General features: G+C 44.8%; 1 protein-coding gene across 1 annotated transcript in view; it reads left to right on the top strand.

The window, feature by feature from the left end:
* Positions 1 to 3,112: 3,112 nt before the first annotated feature.
* Positions 3,113 to 18,170, top strand: part of LOC141107578 (uncharacterized) — a gene marked incomplete at its 5' end in the record, with an annotated part of 37,207 nt that continues 22,149 nt past the window's right edge. Inside the window, 5 exon segments of the mRNA XM_073598420.1 lie at positions 3,113 to 4,275; positions 10,906 to 11,013; positions 14,881 to 14,955; positions 15,043 to 15,147; positions 16,298 to 16,435. Of these exon segments, the coding sequence (XP_073454521.1) occupies positions 3,115 to 4,275; positions 10,906 to 11,013; positions 14,881 to 14,955; positions 15,043 to 15,147; positions 16,298 to 16,435 (1,587 nt within the window).

The raw sequence follows: 18,170 nt of genomic DNA on the forward strand, positions 1-18,170 counted from the left end.
GATTCTAAGGCTACGTTTCCACTCTGTGTGTGACAAGAACATGTGCAAAATTGTGCGCTTTCCAAACAAGCGCAGAAACGCACTGCGCTTTAGTAGACATGCGTTGTCATTCTTAATGGCATCTCCACACATTTGTTAATGCATAGCACCCCACCCCCCCTGCACTTACCCCTTACCCTGTGCGCCCGCAGCAGCCAGTCATGAATGACGACCGTACTCATCACACACAGTGTTCATTCAGAAAAGGAAGAGGCTGGTAAATAACACATTTACCAGCCCCTTCCCCAGTTCTACATCCAGAACATCACCCCCCCACCCTCAGCACATTCCAGCTGCTGCACCTTTGACCACCCACTTGAAACATCAGGTCACCTCCATGTCCCCTGCCCCCCAGGGCTGTTGATAAGAGGGTACCACCAGTCCTCCTGTATGGGGCCCAGGGACACAGGGGGGCCCGGACATCAGGGGGAATCAGATGTGGACAGGACAGGGAGATTGATCTGTGCTGTGGGGTGCAATTACAGAAACAATGCCTTGTGTGTCTCCCCCTGCAGCAGCTGAAAGCAGGCTGGAGGGGAGAAACTGACTTTCAGCTGCTGCAGGGGGGAGACACACAGGGCATTGTTTCTGTAATTGCACCCCCCCGCAGCACCAATCATCCTCCGTCCTGTCCACATCTGATTCCCCCGGTTGCCGGGCCCCCCTGTGTACCTGGGCCCCATACAGGAGGACTGGTGGTACCCTTTTTCAGTAGCCCTGGGGGCAGGAGGACATGGAGGTGACCTGATGTTTCACGTGGCATCCTGGTGGTCGGTGGCGCAGCAGCTGGATGTGCTATGGGACTTGTTCCTGTGTGGTTCCAGACTGTAATATTGGCGGGACACTGGCTAGAATAACACGCCTGATCTTGTAGAATAACCCAGGTCAGCCTGTTTTCCTGCATGATCACATGTCTTTGTACATGTCACAGTGTGTTCTTGCAATTGTGCCACAGGCCAGAACCATGTATATTAAGAGCATTAAATCTCCACTCTGTGTCTGTCTGCTGTATGATGTGCAGAGGTTTCTGCATCCCCGCTTAGAGCATTAAATCTCCACTCTGTGTCTGTCTGCTGTATGATGTGCAGAGGTTTCTGCATCCCCGCTTACTGCGCAGATCAGCAGAATCAAAAATGCACAAAGCCGGTGAGGACGTTCGCTGTGCCAGGGGCATCTTCTGAATGTAGTTCAGGCTCATTTCAATCAATATTTAATAAGCAACAAAACATTATTATAACCCTCGGTTCACAGCTCTGTGTGTAGGGCAGCCCAGTTATTTCAATGGCCTGCACAACCTGCAAGAAACACAGGGAAAGAAGTCACCAACACTTTTAAAGAAAAATGTTATTTAAATTGTGCCGCACTGAACCGAATAGTCAAAAGAGCAGCGCATTTCTCTGGTGTGCTGGGAATGTGTGCGATTTTGTGCGCATTCCCAACACACATTAATGTGCATCTTGCCTATGAGTGATCTGCCCGGATTTACAGCTAAAAAGTCTAAACAGTGTGACAAAATATGAGCTGGGAGGAATCGTGCCCTGTCATTGGTGTCAGAAGGAGGAATAGTGCTCCAATATTGGTATTAATTGGGAGAAATAGTGCCCCATCATTGGTATTGATGGGAGGAATAGTGCCCCATCATTGGTGTTAGTGGTAGGAATAAGGCCCCATGGTTGGTATCAGCGGGAGAATAGTGCCCCATCATTGGTGTCGGTGGAAGGAATAGTGCTCCATCAATGCTGTCGGGGGAGGAATAGTGCCCCATCATTGGTGTCGGTGGAGGAATAGTGCCCCATCATTGGTGTCGGTGGGAGGAATAGTGCCCCATCATTGGTGTCGGTGGGAGGAATAGTGCCCCATCATTGGTGTCGGTGGGAGGAATAGTGCCCCATCATTGGTGTCGGTGGGAGGAATAGTGCCCCATCATTGGTGTCGGTGGGAGGAATAGTGCCCCATCATTGGTGTCGGTGGGAGGAATAGTGCCCCATCATTGGTGTCGGTGGGAGGAATAGTGCCCCATCATTGGTGTCGGTGGGAGGAATAGTGCCCCATCATTGGTGTCGGTGGGAGGAATAGTGCCCCATCATTGGTGTCGGTGGGAGGAATAGTGCCCCATCATTGGTGTCGGTGGGAGGAATAGTGCCCCATCATTGGTGTCGGTGGGAGGAATAGTGCCCCATCATTGGTGTCGGTGGGAGGAATAGTGCCCCATCATTTGGTGTCGGTGGGAGGACTAGTACCCCAAAGACTGAATAAAGGCAATCAAGCTTGGGGACCAATGTTACATTGTGAAAGGATAGCAATTATACTTTGACAGGAGGGAGGGCATAACAGACACGTTTTAATTTACACATGGTCACATGACCAGGACAAATAATGATTGGCTTATTTCTAGAGGACCACAGCTGTCCGGTGACACATTGATGACAAACCTAAGGGGTTGCTTTGTGTTTTACTTTTCTGAGAATATTATATCTCACCTCTTAATGGATCTTTGTTTTCTTGTACAGGTTTTGGGTTACTGGCTTGGCTTCTTTTATTTAGAATGTGGCAGTAAGGAACATTTCATGGGGAAATTCCCAGTCCTTTTAATGAGGTTTATAGATTTGTTTGTGATTCCTGTATGGCTTATGGTGTCCAGGAAGCATTGCACGTGGTTTGTGGTTGGGTTTTTTTTTTTGTTTTGTTTTTTAGAAAATCCGCAGCCTTTACCTTCAGCTCCAGTTTATTAGAGAAATATAGTTTTGCATACTTAAAACTGAATTCTGGGCACAACAATTTTTTTATTTCAATATATTCCCCAATAGCCACAAAATCCACATTGTGTACACCGCATTCCTTTACAAAACCCAGATATTACATTGTAAAAGCAGCAGTGACATTGTGCTGTGTATAACAGCACTATGGGTGGGGAAGGGAATGGTGGCCTCCAATATTTCTCATGAATGGTTTACATAAATGCATAATTTTTACGTTCAACTAAAAAATAACTTTATTTTTCATTTCTAATTTTAATTTTTTTTTTTCACATTCTGCATCTGTAATATTTCATTTATTTATTTTTTTATTCCAGCCATGTCTGAACTGTGCCGCCTTTGCTCTGCTCCTCTCCGCGGTTCACGGCGAAAGTGGCTTTTTGGGGGCTCTGGGACCCTACCTACTTTATTCTCGCAAGCCCTCGGAACTCCTGTGCAACGCAGCCCACCTGGAACAACTTCCAAACCTGGTAAAGGCAAGGGCCAACCTGAAGATGCAGAGTTCCTGTGCGGAAAATGCTGCCACACGCTCAATGTCTACCACCGGTACGACTTAGTGATGTCTCGAATGAAAGAGCTCTTTGAACAGAGGTCAACTCGACTTTTAACAGAGAGGGAGAAGCTTGCATTCACTTTACGAACCATCCATGCTAGGGGTTGGGGTCTCCCTCTTCCTGAATATCTTGGACCTAACCAAGAACGCCTTTCGTATGGGTATCACGGCTCTTACAATGATCTCCGATCAACTGGCTACAACAGATCTCGAAATAATTCCCTTTCTCCGGGGTACCAGAGTTCATTCCCCAACTCACCCTTTACAGATCACCCAAGTTCCTTCCATGGTTCTTTCGGATCCTTGTCCTCAGGAACCCACTCAAAGTCCTATCATGAACTTCTGGACCAAGACCGCTCACGGTGGGAGCATGAGAGCTGGTGGGATACTAACTCTGCAGGCTGCTCACGTTGTGTCAAGGGGGAAAAGTGCCATTCCTGTTCATCATGGAGGGTCTCTGATGCCATCTATGAGTCTGTCTGCACTGTACCAAGGAGAAAGAAACTGCACTCAGGATCAGATAGTGGCAGCACAGGTCTCCTCAGGAGTAAGTCTCTAGGAAGCTTTGATGAAGGCAGCACCAAGGGGTCCCTGTCCTCATTGTCAGCCACCTCTTTGGACTCCTTGCGCTTTGTTGGGGAAGAAGAATCTGACGTCTTCTGGGTAGCCCATTCACCTTTACCATCATCTCCATCGGCTCCTATACACTCCCCTAAGCCTGTGGTAGGAGAAGTTCTGAAAAGCTTGAAGGAGATTAAATACAGTCCAGTTAAAACGCCAACACGAAGCAAAATACCAGTCAGAGGTCTGCAGAGAGTGAGAGCAGAAGATGTGGACCAGCAGATCCATATTCACAAGGGACCAGAGGAGCCAGTGGTGGAAGGAGTTGGGGAAGACTGGGATGCATTTATGGAGATTGGGTCTGAGGTAAGATCATGCCTTTTATTATCTTCATCTGTACTGAGAAAATACGTAGTCTGCAATGGCTAACTTTAAAAAATGCTAGCTGCTTGACTGGTCCAGAGACTTCGATGCTGTGAGTCATTGGCCTGGAACAAGCCTGAAAATTGGGACTTTGCTTGCTGTATTCTCATTCCAGTTAACAATCAATACTGAGGTTGGCGCTACTAGCTTTTTCAGAGAAAGGTCAGAAATGGCAGTCTCTAGATTTCTCTCGGTATGGATTTCCTTTAATTTACTGCAATGCGGCTTTAGCACAACACTCACTTTATTACCCCGTGGCACATTTATGTTTAATTTTGTTTTATTAAATTTTGCAATCATAACAATCCACTTGGACAAAATGTGAAGTGTACTTTAGAGAGTACAAACAAGACAAACAAAGCCCTTACAATCCGTTTCCACATATGAAGGCATACATAACAGCAATACAAACAGTATCCATAAAAATATGAGTAGTCATGTAAAATAGGTAGAGAAACCCTAGTCCAGGAGGTATTCGAGCATAGACTAGGAGCAGAAGCACCTCTCTGCAAGAACATAGCAAGGGCCGTGAGGGAGCATCAGAGGAGCATAAAGGAAGAGCATATCCCGGGCGCTACCCTGCAACATCCTGAAGGGGAGTACATATAGAAGGAAGATGGAGAGAATGGGGGGGGGGGGCAGGAGGGAGCAGGAAGGGGACATGGGTATAGGGGAGGAGGTGCAGAACCTCAGGCATTGCAAGAACCAACAAGAAGGCAACCCATTTTGTAAGAGGATCCCAGAGGGACACACAAGGTCAAACCGTAGAGGTAAAACCTATGAAAATTTGAGGAATACTGGAAATTATTCCAGACAGTCCACTTGAGACTGTGGCAGTCTGATTTATCTTCATCCAAAGCTAACATACTTTCTAAATAGTCCAAGTTTTGTGTGTGGGGATAGAGTGGTATGGAATATCTACCCTCAGGAGGCATCGTCACCAATACGATAAATACTAGAACCCAAAAATGTGTGGGCCTTTTAAATATACCTCCTTGGGTGTATTAGACACAGACTCCAAATGTATATAAAAATATAACAAATTTATTAAAGACTTCTCCAATATTAAAAAAATAATCTTAAAAAAAAAAATTCCACAATCTAGCCAACCAGTTGTACACAGAAGACGGATGGAAAGGGACGGCTCGGGTGAGCACATCGCTGGATCCTGTTTATGAAAAGTCAGCAGCTACACTTTTTTAGAGCTGCTGGCTTTGAATAAACACAAAAATGGCTGGAGCTCCTCTTTTAAGTCCGTCTAAAAGCCGAACTACAAACAGATGATAACAGAGAATTAAAAACAGGTAATTTAGAAACGTGCGCAGCTTTAATTAACATCCTACAAGCTAGGCAGAGCACAGCTAAGCTGTGAAAGACCGGGCCAGGGATCACACTGAAGCTGTTAATATAGTAATAATTAATGAGTTTAACTTGCTATTAGCAGTACAACTATTCGGCGACGGTGCATTATTGTTCACAGGCACGCCGATTGTCTAATGCTTGTAAATTGATGCGCAATGTGGAAAAGGTTTCTGACCCTTGCGGTAAAAAATACAATTGAGTATTGTTGCAACGGTGTAGGGTACATTACTAGTCATTCTTAGTAGAGTTTATTTTCTGTGTAAACCATGTATCTCTTTTATGGTTTGTGCTCCGATGCCCAAGGGCTCTGTAAGACCCCGAGATATTATCTGAGCGGATGGAGGCAGCTTGTTTAATGCACTTCCCTGCTCTCTGAGGCGCGTCTCTGTGCCATGAGAAGATTATGGCATGTGTTAAACTACACTTCTGGGATTTGCTTAATCCTTAAGAATGGCTTTAGCAAATAATAAAGCACAGCACATAGCAGTGTGCTTGATGGATGGGCTTTGGATGAGCTTTGTCCCTGGAAACAGTATCATTGGACTTTCTGTTATTTGGATACATCATGTGATTGTGTTGATTTTTTTTTTTTTTTTTTTTTCTCTATAACGTGCTGCCAATAATAATTAGGATTACCAACTGAACTTTCCAGGGCTTGTGTTCAAAATATGACATGAAATTGACTCTTTGTACACCTATTTTCCCAAAATTTGGCATTTTGAGTGAAGTCAATCTTTGCTGTCATAAGCTCAGTTCTCACGGCCCTTCAAATATTTATCAGCAGCATATACGAATGGGATTTTAGCTGCATTGTTTAAAATGGCTATCTGTGTCCATAGTCCACTTTGGAAGCTTCAAATTTGAGAAATATGGGGAAGTGTAGGCCTAAAACTTGACAAGGGGTGGTTTGGGGGGTGGTATAGTCCCACAACTTGCTGGTCAGGGGCTTATAGAGCAATAGGCTGGGGCATATAGAGCAATGTAGGCCTATTTTGGCTGGTGCATAGCTCTTGGAGCAGTGTAGGCCTTTAAAACATCAAGGGCAGGCTTATGAAACCTTGTAAGCCTAAAACTTACTAAAGAGGCTTTTGGCAGTATTGTCCTAAAACTAGCTAGCTAAAGAGAGGCATATGGAGCGATAAAGTCAGAAAACTTCCTGGGGAGCGGCAAATGAAGCCGTGTGGGCCTAAAAAAAAAAAAAGACAAACTTTTGGATCAGTATAGTCCTAAAACTTGCTGGGTAGAGTCATATGGAACAGCGTAGGCCTAAAACTTGCTTGGGAGAAGCATATGGAGAAGTGTAGGCTTATCCCTTACCAGTAAAAAAGCTCTTGGAGTATAGTCCTAAAACTTGCCATAGAGAGGCATATGAACCAGTATAGTCCTAAAACATGGTGGGGAAAGGCATATGGAGCAGTATAGGCTTAAAACCTGCCAATGTAAAACTCATGGTGCAATGTCAATCTAATACCTGTCTTGCGGAGACTAATGGAGGCTAAAAACCTGTTGAAAAGAGGCTTATGGAGCAATGTAGTTTTAAAGCTTGCTGGAGAAAGGCTTATGGAGCAGTGTAGGCCTAAAACCTGATGGGCAAAGGAATATGGAGCAGTGTAGGCCTAAAAGTTGCTGGAGCAAGGTGTATGGAGCAGTGTAGGCCTACAACCTGCTGGTATGAGCATAACTCCCAACTATTCCTGATATCAAAGGACTGTCCCTGATTTGGAACAATGTCCCTCTGTCCCTCTTTCCTCCTCCATTTGTCCCTCTATTTGGTCTGATCTATATAGTTGTATATAAAATCCACTTTTTATTTTTTTTAAAGTGTTTACCAGTGCTAAACCTTTCATCCAATTTCTAAATTGCTGCATTTGTAAACTTCAAAGGCCAGTATAAAGGAATAGTAGTGATAAAAGAGAATCACTTGTGGGCATGGGCGTCTGCAGAACTTTTTTCAGGGGTGGGGTGCATCGTTTTAAGGTCACCATGCTCTGCCCCTTTTCCACAATGTCATGAAGGGGAGGGGCTTAGTTATTATCACATATAGCCAAGACAAGGGTCCCCCTTTAAAGCAGGCCAGGCCAGGGCAGGTCCTCTATGGAATAGATCCCCCTTAGTCTTCTAAAGTCTTGTACACACGTTGGCCAACCGAGCGTCTGATTTTTGTCCAAAGGGCGTGTGCCTGGATCTTGTCTTGCATACTAACGACACACAATTGTTGGCCAACAAACTCGAACGTAGTGACGTACTACGAGGATTTTCAGCTCTTGAGCCCCACCCTTTGGGCCCCTTCTGCTAATTTTGTGTTTGAGCATTGATTCCGAGCATGCGCGTTTGTACTTTCAACTTTTGTGTGACAGACTTGTGTACAGACGATACGAAAAACAGACCGCTGTCCGCCAAAAATTTACTAGCCTGCCATCCAACATTTGTTGACCGAAAGTTGGACAACAATTGTCAGATGGAGCGTACTAACGGTCAGATTTTAGGACAACAGTCAACAGACAATCCCCTGCCAACAATCGGATCGTGTGTACGAGGCTTTACTCTTACACTTTTTTTTTTTTTCACCTAACTGTGCCTATCAAATGCAGCCTCATCAGTGCCCTTCAAATGCAGCCTCATCAGTGCCCTTCAAATGCAGCCTCATCAGTGCCCATCAAGTTCTCATCCAATGCAGCCTTACCAGTGCCCATCCAATTCGGCCTCAACGGTGAGTGGATCACACAGCGGGTGTATTCCTAGACCTCCTGTTCCACCTATCACAGAAGGAGCCGCTGGTCTAGGAGGCGGGACTTTGTTACAGCGCCACCGAAGAATTCAGACGCAAGCAACGTGACGTGTAATGTACACAGGAGGAGAAGGGGAGGGCTCTAGACTTGGATCGGCCCTGAGCGCCGCTGCAGCCACAGCTCAAGACAGCCTACCACAAGGACCACTAAAGGACACCAGTGTCCGATCCGTAATTTCAGGGGGGGGGGGGCACTTGCCCCCCCTTGCGGACGCCCATGCTTGTGGGTTAAACTAATACCCCCCCCCTTTTTTGTTTTTGTGTAAAATTCTCCTTGAAGGCAGCAGGGGGTGTGTCACCCACAGAAGCCACATGCTTTTTTTAACTGAACCCCCCCCCCAACCAATAAAGCATGATCCAATTTTCTCCAGCAGGGGAAATACATTTTTCCTGATTCCCAAAAAGAGGCAATCGGATATTTCCTGGCCCAACCTTATTTATACATTCGTTTCCAGTATATTATGTGCATCCAGGAAAGATTCCAGGTCTTTTTTTTTTTTTTTTTTTTTTTTTAAACGATCTACTGAGCTGGCCAGAACCACCTCCTTGAGGGATTGTATTCCACATTTACACAGCTCTTACTGTGAAGAAGCCTTTTCATATTTGGAGAGTAATGCCACGTACACACGAGCGGACTTTACGGCAGACTTTGCCCGGCGGACGGGACCACGCCCCCTAAAACGTCACAGTCCCAGCATGCCCAGGGACTGTGACATCAAAAGGGGGCGGGGTCTCCGCCTATATAAGTCACAACGCAGCCCTCGGAGAGCAGTCCAGCAGGAGAGAGCGTCGTGTCAACATCTGGGGAAGAGAAGCCCAGAAGCCCAGAAGCCCGGACCTCTGCTGGCAAGAGAGCTACTTAAAGACAGCAGAGGAGCCGGCCGAAGAACAGGAACACCGGGAGAAGAGAGCGGAGAAGAACCAACCGGACGCCGGGAGAAGATGAAGCGGAGGGACCCCCGAAGCCGGAAGAAGACCCCCGAAGCCGGAGGAAGATCCCCCCCCCCCGGAGCTGTTTAATAAAATATTTTAAAAACCTGTGTAGTGTGTTTTATTACTTACACTTTTTCCCCAGGTGAATGGGTAGGGGTACCATGTACCCCATACTCATTCACATAGGGTGGGGGGCCGGGATCTGGGGGCCCCCTTATTAAAGGGGGCTCCCAGATTCCGATAAGCCCCCGCCCGAAGACCCCGACAACCAACGGCCAGGGTTGTCGGGAAGAGGCCCTTGTCCTCATCAACATGGGGACAAGGTGCTTTGGGGTGGGGGGGCCCCGCAGGGCGCCCCCCTCCCCCAAAGCACCCACCCCCCCATGTTGAGGGCATGCGGCCTGGTACGGTTCAGGAGGGGGGGGGCGCTCGCTCGTCCCCACCCCCTTTCCTGACCGGCCAGGCTGCGTGCTCGGATCGGGGTCTGGTATGGATTTTAGGGGGGACCCCACGCCGTAGGGGGGTTCCCTTTATAATCCATACCAGACCTAAGGGCCTGGTATGCCCCGCGACGGGGCTCGCAAGGTGTCAATCACGCCGATAAAAGCGGCAAGATTGACATCCATTTCTAGTCCCGTCGCACCTGAGTCACGTTCAAAATGAACGGACTTGTCCGTGTGTGGGCAAGTCCGTTCATTCTGAAAGTCCGCCGGAACTCCGGCGAAAGTCCGTCGGAAAGACGGGCGGACTTAGCCCGCCGGAAAGTCCGGGTGTGTGTGGGCAAGTCCGTCCGTTTTAAAGTCCGGCGCACCTGGCGGACAAAGTCCGTCGGAAAGTGTGCCGGACCAAGTAGGATAGAAAGTCCGACCGTGTGTACGCGGCATTAGATTTGAAACATGTTTTAAATCTATCCGTCGAACTCGAGTCCGGTCGAAAAGTCAGCTCGTCTGTATGCTAGTACGACGGACAAAAAGCCACGCTAGGGCAGCTATTGGCTACTGGCTATGAACTTCCTTATTTTAGTCCGGTCGTACGTCATCACGTACGAATTCGACGGACTTTGGTGGATTGTGTGTAGGCAAGTCCGTTCATTCGGAAAGTCCGTCATAAAGTCCGTCAAAGTCTGCCGTGTGTATACGGCATAAATCTCTTTCCCTCCAGACAGAGTGCCTCCTTGTCCACTGTGATGACCTTAAAGTGAATAACTCAACACCAAGTTCACTATATGGACCACGTATGTATTTGTACATGTTGATGATAATTTCCCTCCTCTTCTCAAGAGAGAATAAATTCAATTCCTCTAATCTTTCCTCATAGCTGAGCTCCTCCGTGCCTCTGATCAGTTTGTTAGTTTGGTTGCCCTTCTCTGTACTTTCTCCAGATATCCTTTTGTGAACTGGTGCCCAAAACTGAACTGCATATCCAGATAACCAACGTGCTGTAATGGAAATATCAACTTTGGGTGGACTGACCCTGACTTTCTCTTTCAGGCGTGCAGAACACAAGTCTCCGGTTTCCAGCGTATCCGGGACACCTTGAGTTGGCTTCAGACCCAGCTAAAGGCTGCTCAAAATGGTGGAACACTTTCCAGTCACCAGGTAATGCCAAGTTACTACAAAGAGTATAATGTTGGAAAGTTTTTTGTTTTTTTTGTTTTTTTTCCTGTATCTGTGTAAGGAGGTGATGTTTGTGCACACCCTGAATGCTACAATTAAATTCATTTTGCTTAATTGCTTTCTAGTTTGCTGCACATTTATCGCGCTATACATATTTACAGTCTGTATCATTAACAAGTTGGTTACCTTCCTTCACTAATCTAGTCCCACAATGGTCTCGTTACACCATGACTCATGAACCTTGCAGGTGTAACGAAATGTGGACATACCTGAAAGATGTGTTTTTATATAAGTGGATGGGTGTTCCGCTTGGGACACAGATGTGTTTATGTATGGCATGCCAATGAATATTAACATTTGACTTGTACAGCCTGGGGCTCTGCACTGCTTTATTGAACAAAGCAATAACATGTAAAGCTTGTACAGCATTTTTGTGAATGGAGCACTAAGAAGAACACTAAGAAACTGAATCGGAGGACAGTGCTGCTATATTTTGGTGCTGAATCACATACATGGTACACAATAAATATGTGATCACCACATGGTGTGCTCTGGAATTAAACTGTAGAACGGAGCTATCTGCTATCAGCCTATGAAAGTCCATGTACAGCAGAGCCCAGACAGGAAGAGTGAGAAGCAGCACAAGGAGCCAATCAGTTTTGCTGCGGTGCTAACCAGGAACATGCCGATGGGAGGAGACAGACGAGTGTTAATGCACTAGGCTGGTGTGCCCTCTTTTGTGTGATTTTTGTAGAGTGCTACTGGGACTTCCCAGTCCTAAGAGTGTAGCAAGGTGGTGTGTGTCCCTGACCAGTGCCATGCAGAGGATGTAGACAAGGAACTGGCACCGGACCATCGCACTTTGTGCACAGGGAGTTTTGCTTTATTATCACTTTAAGGTCATGTTGGGCTAAAAAAAATAAAAATAAATATTGTTCCTGGAATAATCACCCTCACCCAAAAGCACAGGACCCATGGAGGACCAGAAAACTTTAGCAGAAGCTGGATGACGAAAGGAAACCCTTTATGATATTAAATTAGGCTGAAGCATTCTAAAGTCTTTCAACACTGTTGAAGCCTGAGTTGATGTGATGATACCTCTAAAAAAAAAAAAAGGCAGGCGGAGCACCTACAATCCATTTTACAAGATTTTTTTTACTAATCATAACACTTGCTCTTTAAAATTAATTTTTAGTGTCACCTGTCATTCGTTTTACAGGTTGGTGTGCCTAGGTGAGTAATCGCCTACTAATAGATGTCAAACTGCTCAAAAATGTTCCATAAAACTTTGACATAGTAGCAGTTAGAAGATAACGGGATCTGTCTTGGGTTATCTGAGCAGACCTGGTCAGTCTTGACTGTGATTTAAAGTATCAACCCTTCCAAAATTGAAGAGTTTTCTGGAGAGTCAAAACACCTGACGTCTCTCAGAGACGTTTCTCTCTCATGTAAGATCTCTGTGCTGAGTTCCTGGCTTTCTGCATCTGCTGATCCTTTTATGAAGAGCTTCTGCTCTCCCTGCTGGATATTTATTTTATATTATAGAGAATGGAGCTGGAATAGTGAAAGGTGGGCAGGAACACCCAAATCTTCCAGGTGGACAGAAGAACCTGGAGTTATGGAGATCTTATTGATGGAGTGTCAGGGCCTTGTATTAAGCCAAGGTTTGCCTTAGCCCACCTATAACTAAAATATCACTTTTGGGTGGATGACTCTTAGGCTAGTTTACACTTGCTTCAAAACAAGGCTTTGGACATGCATTGTTAAATCTCTCTAAATGCCAGTCAAAGCTCCTGTCACTAAATAAAATGGTTAGCTTACAATAATGTTTACACCTTGCTTTTGCTTTGCTTCACTTCAAAAATGATACCTCATGGTGCTTCAAAGCTTCCATAGAAGTCTGTGACAAAGCTCCAACATGCTTTTTGATGTGTTTTTGATGTTTTGGTGGTGCTTCAAGCAAGCTTTGTCATAGACTTCTATGGAGGCTTTGAAGACGCTTTGAAGCACTACTAAAGCTACATAGGGTAACCTTTTTGAAGTGAAGCAAAGCAAAAGCAAGGTGTAAATAGGACTGTAAGCTAACCATTTTATTTAGTGACAGGAGCTTTGACTGGCGTTCAGAGAGCTTTAACAAAGCCTTTCCAAAGCCATGTTTTGAAGCAAGTGTAAACTAGCCCTTAATGTGTGTTGAAGCCGAAGCAAGTCTAAATAAGCCCTTAAGGTGTTACATCAGGCAACAGTATCAACAGCAGGACAATAGACCTGAAATGATGTCAAATTTGACATAATCGCATGGCAACTCTGGCTAAAAGTATGCATCTGCAGCAGCCTGTGATTTTTCCAGATCACAAATCTTTTGCTGTACAAGACTTTCAAGGCTTTGCATAACCTGGAAGAGATCTCAAACTAAAGGGCTGTACACGTGGGCCAAATATCAGGTGGTATCGGCCTGTACAATCTAAACCAGCCGACAATCGGCCCGCGTGTGTGGCAGTCGATCCGACAGAAGCTGGCTGAACGTCCAGCTTCTGTCAAAGGGGCATGACCTAAAAAAGTCCTTCTTCACTGATCCAGCACGATGCTTAGAGTGTCGAGGGCTTGCCCCCTGTCCTGGACTCGCAGAGAATGTTGCAGAGAGCAGCGCAACATCTTCAAGTGCCATTCTCTAGAGTAGCCTTTCTCAACCTTTTCAACACAGAGAAACCCTTGAAATAACTATTCCCTGCTAAAAATTACTATAGCTACAACTCATGATACATGTGTGATGGTCAGTGGAAAGAATCCTCTTTACACTTGTGGTCATTGGGAAGAATTACCCCTTACAGATGGCTAAAAAGATCAAGAAAAGATCTGAGAGGCAGACATTGTTTATTGCGCAGGGAATCCTTAGCAACCTCTGGAGGGACCCTGTTTGAGAAACCCTACTCTGTAGCATTTAATATCTGCCAACTACCAGAGGAAGAACAGGGTGAAGGTGACCTGTGACCTTCCTAGAGGCAGGTATGAAGATTTTTTTTTTTTTTTTTTTAACGGTGCAGGGGTGCTGCAGTGGGAGGGAGGCAAACGGAGGGCTCTAAGCCTGGAGTTGGGCTTTAAGAGAAGCCTGTTAAAATTGAGCCCCGGTTCAAACTGCCGCGACTTGTCATGCAACTTGAGAATTCAAAGTCACATGACAAGTCGTGCCCCATTAACGGCAATAAAACCATTCTAATCGATGCGACTTAAGTCACTTCGACTTAGAAAAAGGTTCCTGCACCACTTTGGGGCGAGTGAACCGTGCCTTGAATGTGACAGTTGCTGCCTTTGTTGGCTTGTTTTTGAGGGTACAAGCTCCAGGGCAATCATTGTCCTATATATCGGCTTTTCTAACCTAAGGGAACCCTTGAAATAACTTTCAGGTCTTGGGGAACCTCTCAAATAACTACTATATCTTTAACTCTTATATTGGTGGTCAGTGGGAAGAATGTCCTCAATACAGATAACTAAAAGGATCATTGGTCCTATTGGTCACATATCTGAGAAGCAAAAATGTCTCATTGCTTAAGAAACCCCTATCAACCTCTTTTAGGAACCTTAAGTTGGCATGGAACCCTGGTTGAGATAAGCTGATCTATCCGTTACTGACGCAGAAACAATATGCAGGTCAGGGCTCAGAATTCACCGTTTAAATACTAACCTTGGACCAGTGACTGACAAAGTAGCAACACAAGGACGAGCATGAAGACCTGTTCATTTAAAGACACGTTGGCAATATCACCTCCCAAGATATATTTCCTGACAAGTTCACTAGGCAATTCATATTTTTTACAGTTCTAAAACCATATATTTTTTTTGTTGGCCTTTTAGGACTACTTATCAGAACACCAGGATTTGGTGCGGGAACTTGTCAGAACTCTGAAGTTTAAAGAAGAACTCTTGGAGGTAGGTATGAGTGGTGGCCTGAGGGCTTTGGGAAGTGTCTAAACAAACAATATAATTTGACAATATTAAGTACATTTTTGCCTTCAGGACTGTCTGACCTTGCTGTTAACGCTGCCGGTGGCCTATGATCCAAACGTGGACCTCATCACAGATTTTGTGGAGAAGCTGAGAGCGAGAGAAGAGCAGATAAAGGTGATCCTCAGTGACGTCATGATGACGCCATGGGGGAGATTTACTAAAACTAGAGTGTGCAAAATCTGGTGCAGCTCTGCATAGAAATCAATCAGGTTCCAGGTTTTATTGTCAAAGCTTAATTGAACATTCTGATGTTAGAAGCTGATTGGCTACGATACACAGCTGCACCAGATTCTGAGTGCTCCAGTTTTAGTAAGTCTCCCCCCATGTGACTCTATTTGTGATTAATTTGTAAAACTTGTGCATCTAATGCGTTAACTGGAGGATGATTGAAGCATAACGCTCAAAGAGAACCTTTTGCCAGACCATTCATTTTAATAAAAATCCTCCCATAAGATTATATGACCAACATATTTAATGCATGGTATACCTGTAAAAACCTTCCTTGTGTAGACATCCAAAAGCTCTGAGATTGCTACTGAGCTCCACCATCTTGCATGTGAAGTCAGCAGCCCCAGCCGATTATGGGCTATCACTAAGGTCACACTCTGTAGGTTGCTACATAATAGGTCATGTAGGGGGGGTGATGAGAGGAGGAGCTGGGCCAGTACAGACAGTAATCAGACCATTCAAGAAGAGGAGGGGGCTATGACATGTCATGAAGAAGGGGTTGTGCTAGGATATGGAATTGCCAATATTTCTAGAAAATTCAAAGGCACGTTGCAAGTAAATTTAAAACCATTTAGGAAAACACTTCAAGTAAGCATGTAAAATACTAGATTTTTTTCTGAAGTTTTTTTTACGTTGGTGACATGGCCAAATGGCTAGCTGAAATACGATTTTAATATGGGCTTGCAAATTATTTATATCTCTGTTCAGCTACTTTTGTGTCTTATACTCCTCTGCAACACTGCACAACCAGGAGGGTGATGCCACAGTCTCTTTTACCGGTAAGGAGTGCAGTTCAGTCACATCTCCGCCCCCAGCCTGCTGATTGGACACTGAAAGTACATCAGCATTACTTTTTCCTGTGAGCATATGTGCATGCAGCAAAGCCTGATTGGCTCCTAGTGAGGGCCCACCCTCTATCAGACTGCTGCTGTGCAGGGGAGGGTGGGTGGAACCAAGACCCATTTAGGTACTTATTGCTGTTGGTGAGTGTGAATCTTGATTTTCCTTGCACTGACATTGTCACTGTTCTCTACAGAAAGAAGGGGAGGAGTTAGCTGAAAGCAGGCGCCAAAGAGATACAGCAATTGAACGTTTACAGGAAGAGATGAGAGCGAGAGAGGAGGACATAATGAGGCTGACGAAGGTTCTGCGGGAGAATCAGGATACCATCACGGTGAGTTCAATATTTAGTGTATGTGGCAGTATAACAAGAGAGGAAATAATGAAGCTGTAGGATGAATGTAATAACAAAGTAGTCATGTACGGTTCATTTCGTTGCATTAAGGTGAAACGCCTCGAGGGTTTACAACCCGTTTAACCACTTCAGCCCCGGAAGATTCGGCTGCTCAATGACCAGGCCATTTTTTGCGATACGGCACTGTCTCGCTTTAACTGACAATTGCGCGGTCGTGCGACGTTGTACCCAAACAAAATTGACGTTCTTTTTTTTCCCACAAATAGAGCTTTCTTTTGGTGGTATTTGATCACCTCTGCGTTTTTTTTATTGCGTTATAAACAAAAAAGAGCGACAATTTTGAAGAAAACACAATATTTTGTACTTTTTGCTATAATAACTATCTCCAATTTTTTCCTCAGTTTAGGCCGATTTATGTATTCTTTTACGTTATTTTGATAATAAAAATCACACGCGTATATTAATTGGTTAGCGCAAAAGTTATAGCGTCTACAAAATAGGGGATAGATTTATGGCATTTTTTCAAATTTATTTTTTTACTAGTAATGGCGGTGATCAGCTGTTTATTTATTTTTATTTTTTTCGGGACTGCGACATTATGGCGGACACTTTTGACACATTTTTGGGACCATGGACAATTGTACAGCGATCGGTGCTATAAAAATGCACTGATTACTGTGTAAATGTCACTGGCAGGGAAGGGGTTAACACTAGGGGGCGATCAAGGGGTTAAGTGTGTTCCCTAGTGTGTGTTCTAACTGTAGGGGGAGGGGAGTGACTGGAGGAAATGACAGATTGTGGTTCCTAGCTAGTTGGAACTCACAATCTGTCTCTCCTCACAGAACAGGAATTTGTTTACACACACACACACACACACACACACGTACCTGTTCTGTCTCTTGCTCCCGCGATCGCAGCGGGCCGCTTAAAGGGGCGACATACAGCTACGATGGTTCATGGGATCGTGCCAACCTGCCGCAGGATAATGACGGCGGCTGGTCAGTAAGTAGTTAATGTTCCTCTGTTTATCTCCCTGTTAACCCATAATTTACTATAATCTGCCTTAATTAACTCCTTCTCTTGCTGATTTCTTTTTTTTTTTCCCTCACTTCTATTTTATAAACTTTTAATAGCTTTAAACTTTTTTTTTTTTTTTTTATTTGTTTTGTTCATTAATATTTTTTACACCTTTTTTATGTTACACCTTTTAACATACATTTACACATTTCACATTGAAAAACGCTAAATTAAAGTGGTGTTCCTGCCAAAATTATACTTTTTAAATAAAAATATCCCTATAATACACAAACATGTATTCTAGTAAACTAAGGTCTGTTTTGTTAGTTTATAGCAGTAGTTTGTTATTTTATAAACTTACAGCAGGCCATGGCCATCTTAAGTGTGGGCATCTGAAGCCAGACTGTATTTCTTCCTGGATCTCATCCTTGCAGATCTCGCACATGCTCAGTGCAGCACAAGCAGTGTAATAGGTTTCAGGTCAGGTTTCCATAGCAACGGCAGTGTCAGAGGAAGTTGCCGCCCCTTCCCAGAAGGCATTGCAAACAGGAAATGATGCGATGGGCCACGGCCAGCGAGGAGGAAGTAAAAAATGAATACAGCAGATATACAGTAGGTGCTGAGAAAAAAAATATCCAATTTGTTTACAGTGCACAGTTTAGTGAGGGATGCTGAAGAGTTGTAAAAGTGGGTGGAA

Source organism: Aquarana catesbeiana, linkage group LG09 (genome assembly GCF_042186555.1).
Source record: "Aquarana catesbeiana isolate 2022-GZ linkage group LG09, ASM4218655v1, whole genome shotgun sequence".
NCBI lineage: Eukaryota > Metazoa > Chordata > Amphibia > Anura > Ranidae > Aquarana > Aquarana catesbeiana.